We start from the raw sequence: 8,874 nt of genomic DNA, 5'->3' as shown, positions 1-8,874 counted from the left end.
AATTCCAGCTCTTTATGTATGTGTCCTGTGTAAATATAAAAAATGTATAAATAAATGTTCCTTATGTAAATATACCGTATCTGACATTTTTCTTTCTTCAGTGTCTTATATTTATTTCTGGATTATTGTTTTTTTCATAATGCTTGTTGAGTTTTTATAATGACTTCGTGAGTTCACAGTGACGTGTCATGCAAGAGTCAAAATAGGAAGCAAGTTATGAGTACAATTGAATGAAATTAAGCTGATTATGATTTTAACGATCATAATAAATTATCGATTTAACTATTTATAACCGTGAAGCTCGAGTTAGAAGTACTGAGATCAGTGGATAGAAGGCAAAACGCCATCTGGTGGAATTTTATTGAAGAGCCCTGTTGTAAAAAGAGGTGGATGGACCAGCTTGTAAGAAAAGTAAATACACATGTAAAAAAAAAATTAAAAATAAAGACATTACATGACCACGGTTTAAAACACAATTACAGGTCTACTTTTAGCAGCGTGACTTAAATGTTAATTATGCAGAACATCAAAATAAATGTATAATAGATTTTATATAATACGTTTTCTTCTTATCTCTATTTCTAATAACCAATGTGATTCAGAATAAAATGAATAACACGATCTAGAAACAACGCCGTCATCAGTGCGCGCGTGACGCGCATTGTTACTGTTGTTATAGCAACGGCAACTAAACCAGAGCGCGCTTTCGGTTGCTACAATGAACGTCTAAATAGTTTTCCATACAAATTACAAACTTGTATTATGTAGTAATTCCCACCCAAAGAAGAACAAAAATGCCTCACGATGACCCCCGAGTGGAGTGGATTAAAAACGCAGTATGTGTGATGTTTGACTTGCCTGATTCAGGCTGCTTTGAGGAGTTACTCAGTCGCGGTGATGGAGAGGAAGAGCAGAAAATCATACACTTTTTAAACGTAGTCACGGGGGAAGAGGCGCCCTCAGCGCTGTTTTTCTTCAAGAATATACGAGAAGAAGAGGTTGAAGTGGAAATTCATGTTGGTACGTTTTCATGTCAACGCAAATGTATCTGTTGCTATTCACAATGTACCGTTGCTAACGACTTTCGCGTGCCTGAGATCTGAAGTTCAAAAGTCAAATATATCACTTTGCTCGCTTATTAATAAGAAGTCTTTAGGAAGGTCTACTATGTTAAATAACAAAGTGGTACCAAGTCATTAACGTTTTTGTAAATACAATGATTTCCCTGTCTAGAAAATGACCAAGACTGCATGTACTATTAAACATTTAAATAATAATATTGTGAAATACTATTACAATTCAAAATAGCTGTTTTCTGTTTTAACATATTTTCAAATGTTATTTATTCCTGTGATGGCAAACCAGAAGTCTCAACAGCCATTACTCCAGTCTTCAGTGTCACATGGTCCTCCAGAAAACATTCTAAAATGTTGATTTTGTGCTCAAGAAACATTTCTGATTATTATCAATGTTCAAACGGTTAATATTTTGATCTCTATGTTATAGGTGAATTTAAATTGCACATTCCAGACATGGATTTGGAGGGTGGAGTGGAGGTGCTCTTGTCTAATCCAGGCATGGTGGAGAAACTAGAGCAGTGTGTGATGAATTGGCACACACAAATCACAATTGTCATTGAAGAGCAGAAAAGAAAGAAACCACAGGTTTGTGAAATTTAGATGAACGAATCATGATGAAATTCTTCTTGTTATGTTGTTGTTATGTCTCTACTCAGTAGATCAGTGATGGGCAACCTAAACAGAACATTTAAACAATTGACTTATTGTTCTTTCTCTTCTAAAGGGACCCGGTCCTTTGGCAGAAATTGAGTTTTGGCGTGAACGTGTTGCTGTCTTCAGTAGTTTGAGTGAGCAGCTGAACCTGCAAGTGGTGAAGAAGATTCTGGACGTGATGACCCGTGCCGACTCATTCATAATGCAGGAACTGGAAAAGACCACGGCTGAGCTTAGCAAATACCATGAGGAGTCTGTCAATAATGTACAATTCCTCACCACAATGGAGAGACACTTCAGGGTGAGGAGTAACCATGGGTAGAGTTTAAAAGAAATATAAAGTTTATTTATAATACCAGTTGCTTCAAAGCAGCTTTACAGTAAAAAAATGTAGTCATCCCCATATCGAATCTATATGTTGTAATTCTTTTTCTTGTGGAAAAGATGTCAGCAGAGCAACAAGGCTAAACAAATACAGTGTTTCTCATCAGTGTTTTATTATTTACAGAACCTTGTCACAGGACTGGATTTCAAAGTGGTCTTGGACACTATTCCTGAACTGATGAACGGGCTGCGTATGATCTGGATATTATCCAGGCATTACAACACAGATGAGCGTTTGGAATCTCTGATGGAACGCATTGCCTGGGAACTGTCTGAACGGGTTGCAAGAGTCGTGAATGTCCGTGTTCTGTTTAAGTGAGTAAGCAAAATCTGTAAAAGTAGCTCAAACCACAAGCCAGCACCAACATACACAAAAATATGAAAATTTTGCAGGTAGCATTTGAGTTTGAAATTAATTCTGTTGGGGTAAAAATAAAAAATAAGGATTATACTTTTTATTAAATGTTTAATCAGTTAAGAATTTTCACACAAAAAATATGAATTGACAATGATTGTAATCACCACTTTCATTAATATTATGCAGAGACAAGAGGGTAGTGGCCAAAGCCAAGGCTCAGGATGGAAAGCAAGTCCTGGATCAGTGGAAGGCCAGTTATTTTGAGGTCCGTGCACGGATTGAGAAATCAGACCGAGATCCCCGCTGGGAATTTGATCGCAAAAAACTGTTTGAAAAAACAGACTATATGGCTTCAATCTGTCAAGACTTGTATAACATCTTGCAGGTAAGCCAAATCAGATCAAGCAGATTTAATTTAATACATTTCTATTTTATACAAAGAAATGTGTCCTGAAAAATATTCCTCACAGTCAGTAACCTTCTCCCAAATTAATAATGACTTATAGACTCTGGATGAGTTCTACATTATTTTTGGACCGGAGTTAAAAGCAGTGACGGGTGATCCAAAGCGAATAGATGAGGTTTTACACCGTGTAAACTGCCTCGTCGAACCCATTGAGGAAGTTTCCTTTGACCCTTTTGACATCCGCAAAATGAGCAGTTGGAAAATGGTCATGCAAGAATTTAGAACGGAAGTTCAGGTACAACTTTGTGACAACAACTACATTGTTAATTTATTTATTTTTTATATTTATGCTGTATTAATTGGTATCTATTGTTTAAGGCAATTGAAAGAGAAGCTATCAATTTCATCAATTACTCCTTCAAGACGCTGCGTTCCTCATCGGCAGCCTTTGACCTGCTGCTGAAATTTAAACACATCCGCTCCAGAGATGCCATCAACAATCAGTTGATGAAGAAGTTTAATGATATTCTTGCTCAGTACTGCAAAGAGGTACCTCAAGACCTTAAAACCTTTGAAGGACATGTTTGATTTAAATGTTGACATGGTGATACAGAGATTGCATTTCTTGCTATTCTCATGTGTCTTCTTTGGTATTGTTGTTGCCTAGATGGACCTTCTAAATGACCTATTCATGAAGCTCAAAGATAGTCCACCTCTCAATAAGAATAATCCTCCTGTGGCAGGAGCCATTATTTGGGAGCGTTTCCTGCTAGACCGCATGAGGTACCCCATTAGACGTTTCAAGGAGGCACGTGAGATGATGGACAGTGAAGAGGGCAAAGCAGTAAGTCCTTGTTTTGCTTAAAGTTTTTGTTACTAGAATGACAAGGTGAGTGTAAAAACAATTAAAAAGTTTAAATGTTAAAATCATATTATAGTTTGATATTTTTAGTCAGTTTTCACTGTAAAAATCTTGGAAGAGGTGCATCTTTAAATTCATTCCCTTTAAAGCACCACTGCTACAGCCGTGGACATTCAGATGGACGTCTTTGATCACTGCATAGTATCGTTTTTAAGTGTCCCACTAGTGTTGCATTTTCATATAAGATAGTTCAAGTTTTAAAACACACCTTAAGGCCCCTGCATTCTGTTCCAATTGTGTGACTTACTGTAAGAACAGTGTAGTTTTTATGTACTGTAAATGCCTCCTAAAAAGTCTGTCCAATCAGGGGCAGGTGATCCCAAAACCATCATCATTATTCAGGACTTAGTATTCAGGGTTACAACAACCCACGTTCAAGCAAATACATGATGGGTTTAATTTTGTAGTAAAATGTGTAGTTTTGCTCTCTATGCAACCCCAACCTGTATGAATGAAAATGTCCTGACTGTTTTTATTTTTCATTCTGCAGGTGGTATCCAAATTCTTAGAGGTGGCTATGCGTATGAGGGACTATGAAGTGGAGCTGTTTAACCAATGGAAAGCAGAGACTAATCAGACTCTGTCCCTCCTGATGAAGAGAAGTGTGCTGATCATGGTCAACAGTGCTGGGGCTGTCTGTGTAGACTCCACACAGCTCAATACAGTACGTTGCAGTGACAGGGAAAGCTATCTGTCAGCTGTGAGAAAAAGATGGCAGTGAAAATTTATAATGGCCATTACAATATTAAAATGCCTAGACAAGTAATCTCAGTGTCTATGATCCCCTCTGCCTCGAAGCTAACATGTACATAAAAACGTGCTTTGAAATGACATTAATGTTATTATGTGTGAATATGGCTGTGATTGCAGGCTGCTCAGGGGTCAGAGAAGGCTGTGGAAAAGGATGTGTGCTACTCTGTCAATTTTGCCCCTGAACTGCAGGAGATCATATCTGAGACCAAGTATCTGGATCACTTGGGCATCTTAACACCAAGTGAGGCACAAAATGTTGCTCTGCAGGAAGACAAGTTTCTGAGGTAGTCTCCCTAACTTTTCCCTGAAAATCAAAATAGACATCCCTGAAATATTTCTTGAAGTGTTTTGACCTTTTTTTTGTTTTGCATGCAGGCACATAAAAGGACTGAACAAGTTAGTAAACCGTTACCATTCTCTGATGGACAATCTAAATGATGCTGAGTTCTCACTAATGGCTGATCAGGTGCAGGAACTGAGGCGAGAGCTAAGCTTTGGGTGCAGAAGAGTCAACTGGAATTTTCTAGGTAAGTTACACAGGGGATACCAGTTATTTTTGCATAGCCCATAATAATGTTTGTAGTTGATAGTTTTTGTAGTTCTGAAAGTTCTAACTGATGTAATTTCCTAAAATGAACTTCATTTACACTTGTTTTACAGGTATACCACAATTCGTCCAACGTGGAAACCAGGCCACTTCAAAATTTGAGTCCCTTGTGAACCAAATTCAGAAGAATGAACGAGACATTGACGATAAACTTAAATCCATTGAATTGGCAAACCTTTTCAAATTTCCAATGGCAGATAAAAATGGATACCTACCAGGTTAAGAGTATTATATAGACATTCGAAATACAGCCCATAAGCAGACATATCAGGTACAAAGTGGCAATGTGTTATCTATCTGTTGTTCCAGGAATTAAGGAGTTCTGTGACTTCATTGAGTGTGAGAGGGCAAAAGCAATGAACCTTCTTGTAAATAAGTATGCAGCTATCAGTCCACTCCTCACCAAGATAGAGAGTCTGATTATGGGAACCAGCACTGGCAAATCCAAACGCATGGCTCAATTCTACGCTTATTGGGAGCACAAGATCTTTGATTCACTTCGCAAGATGGTGCTTCAGTAGGTTTACTTGACTGTTTCTCAGATGCATTTACATAGATGGTCTCATGCTCTTTTATGCTTACCATTACCATTGTCTTTCAGCAATATTCAAGCTTTTAACACCGCACTGATGGGCACTACTCCACTCTTCCAAATCGACACCATCCTAGCTGCACCTGAGATTGCTTTGCTTCCCAAGAGCAGTGAGGTGTACAAGCTCATTAGACAGTGTGTCGGTGACTGTGTGGAGAGCACCAGGGTATGTTGACAATGAACTACATTTAGAGAGAAAATGCAGCTCTGAGGGGATGATGTATTTTTACAGGCCCTCCCAGAAGTTATCAACACCCTGGTTCCCTCAACAAAAACCCAACAGGATTTTTCCGTTGGCTTTTGGATACTTCGAAGAAAATAAGCTCTATGTTCAACAAAAGATTAAGATTCTTACATGTTTTGTTCATCATGATAATCTTCACAAATGAACATTTTTTTAATTTTTGAAGCCTAAATTACAACAGAAGTAAACAGCTAAACTATATATGAACTACACTGTGATTGCAACATCACCACCACAAAGCTTCCAATAACTCTTTCGGCCTTTATAAAATAAAATAAAATAAAAACATTTTCTCTTAACAAACTTGAATTAGAATAGTTTCTAAAGCGTGATTATAAACACAGCAAGGCTGTGAAAGCAGACTAGTTAAATGAGTTTTCTTATTCAGTGTGATGAAGTTTAATGTCCCTGAAAACCTAGTAGTCCAATTTAGTAACTTGTTAGCGATCTTATTCAAGACAAGTAAAGGCTTTAAAAAATCATGAGGGTGTATTACTGCTGTATCTTATGTCATGGAATAAAAGGTGACAGTACATTGAGCTTGTGTTAACCTTTTTCAGGCATTAAACCCATTAAAAACCACAGTGACTTTGGGATGATGGAACTGAAAGTGCTTAAATAATAACTAATTTCTGTTTTTGGGCCTATAGAAATGCATCATCCCTGCAGCACTCCATACTCTGTTGTGCAATTAGAAAGCAAATATTTTCACATATGTAGTACAGATTTAGTGCAATGTAGATAATTGGTCACTCAGGTCACTTTTTTTCTTTAGCTGTTTGTTCGCTGGATGCATGGCAGTTGTATCCAATGCCCTCCACAGCATGTGGATGGTGAAGACAAACCATTCATCTTCACTTTTTACAGTGAAGTATGCCAGCTTCCACAGATAAATGAGCAAGCCACAGCCATCTCCCAGACAATGCAGCGTCTCCTTAATGGAATCAGTGCCTACCTCAAAACCTGGATGAGCTATCGCTCTCTCTGGAAACTCGACAAGGCTATTGTTATGGAGAAGTTTGCAGCCAAGAAGCCCTCATGTGTGATGTATGATGAGAAGTTTCAGTTTTATGTCAGGGTCAGCAATGAGGTGGCAAAGCAGCCCTTGGTGAAGCATGAACACATAATCAGACTGAACCTGGAGCCACTGGCCCGTGCCGTCCAGGAGAATGCTCAAGCATGGGTCACTTCTCTTGGCAGGCTGCTCAATGACTCGGCCCGAGAGGAGCTTTTCAACTTGCGCAATGAGCTGTTGGTGAGGACAAATGTTGCACTGTTTTAAATGTAACCTTTGCATCATCTAAGAATTGTGTAAGTGAAATGTTGAGATTGTGAGGCAGTCTGTTTTAAAAGAATGAATTTACTGTGAACAGATATTGTCAGATAATTTGAAGAGGAGCCCCAATAACTTGGAGGACCTGAAATTTGTTCTGGGCACAATTACAGACATTAGAGATATGTCTCTCTCAGTGGAGATGAGAATCAGTGATATTCAAGAGAGATACAGGACTCTGAGCATGTACAATGTGGAGGTGAGTAAACTTAAGCCTATCAGATGTAGTGCAACAGTCCATGTTTCCTTTAGGCCTACACCAATATTTTTTATGAAAGGTGATAAAATGTGCTTTTATTGATCCAATTTGTGCCAGTCAAGCCACTAAAATTAAAACTACCATTCAAAAAGAGTCAGTACAACTTTATTTTATTTTTGGAAGAAGTATCTTATGCTCACCAAGGCTACATTTATTTGATCAAAAATACAGAAAAACTGTAATTTTTTATGAAATATTCTTCCTTTTTTTTTTTTTTTAAATAACTGTTTTATATGTTAATATATTTTAAAATTCTATTTATTCTATGGCAAAGCTGAATTTTCAGCATCCATAACTCCAGTCTTCAGTGTCACATTATTTGTCAGAAATTATTATTACATGCTGATTTGGTGCTCAAGTAACATTTATTATTTTCAGTGTTGAAAACAGTTGTGCTGCTTAAAGTGCCCCTATTATGGGTTATGAAAGGTTCATATTTTGGTTTTGGGAGTCTCCAACAACAGGTTGACGAGCATGCAAGGTCAAAAAACACTTTCATTTTCTTATAATATGCATTTATTTTTATCTTATTTGCTGAACGACTCCCGAACGATTCGCTCAACGATTCAACCCCCTCCTTTGGTCCGATTGGTCGATTTAATTTCCATTTCATAAAGTGCAGTGCTGCTTTGTGTCGTTACCGGGGAAACAGTTATTTTTACTGCTCCAAAAGTGGCACCTAGTTGCAAAGAATTAATTAGCATTTTCATTCAAACCAACACGAAAATCAAGTTTTCCCAGGTCTGCGCGCGCAACAAGTGGGCGGGCAATATGCTAATGTTCCATGTTGACGTCAACATGAAACGGCTTGGGATTCGTTTTAAAAACTACTCGTTTAAATGATTCAGAGTCGACTCTTTCTTTTGAGAAACAATAACTTTATACACGGTGCACTTTCAGATTTAAAACTTTGCAGGATGTTTTCATTCACTTAGAGATGTGTTACACACTGCTTGATAGGTCATTTTCAAAAATCCATATAGGGGCACTTTAATATTTTTGTGGAAACCCTGATAACATTTTTTCAGGATTCTTTAATGAATAGACAGTTTAACAAAAAACATAATTTATTTGAAATAGAAAGCTTTTGACATTATGAATGTCGGTACTCTCCCTTTTATCTATTTAATGCATCATTGTCTAATAAAATTATAAATTTTATCTGCTTTACAATACAAGACTACAGAGGAGGAGGTCTCGTTTAAATGATTCAGAGTCGACTCTTTCTTTTGAGAGACTTAACTTTATACATGGTGCACTTTCAGATTTAAAACTTTGCAGGA

The 8,874-nt window shown here is 37.5% G+C and overlaps 1 protein-coding gene across 1 annotated transcript; it reads left to right on the top strand.

Annotated features, from left to right (window-relative positions):
* Nucleotides 1–794: 794 nt before the first annotated feature.
* Nucleotides 795–8,800, top strand: LOC107595027 (dynein heavy chain 10, axonemal-like). The gene is made up of 17 exons (XM_016285302.1): nt 795–1,020; nt 1,507–1,664; nt 1,804–2,034; nt 2,242–2,432; nt 2,662–2,860; nt 2,982–3,176; nt 3,260–3,430; nt 3,549–3,725; nt 4,294–4,419; nt 4,674–4,840; nt 4,932–5,083; nt 5,217–5,381; nt 5,473–5,680; nt 5,765–5,921; nt 6,775–7,254; nt 7,373–7,531; nt 8,771–8,800. Exons 1-17 carry the CDS (start codon nt 795–797, stop codon nt 8,798–8,800), a joined length of 3,192 nt encoding a protein of 1,063 aa, XP_016140788.1.
* Nucleotides 8,801–8,874: the final 74 nt, after the last annotated feature.

This window comes from Sinocyclocheilus grahami, unplaced genomic scaffold, assembly GCF_001515645.1.
Source record: "Sinocyclocheilus grahami isolate Dianchi unplaced genomic scaffold, SAMN03320097.WGS_v1.1 scaffold195.1, whole genome shotgun sequence".
NCBI classification, from domain to species: domain Eukaryota; kingdom Metazoa; phylum Chordata; class Actinopteri; order Cypriniformes; family Cyprinidae; genus Sinocyclocheilus; species Sinocyclocheilus grahami.
This window is presented reverse-complemented; position numbering and strand designations above follow the sequence as displayed.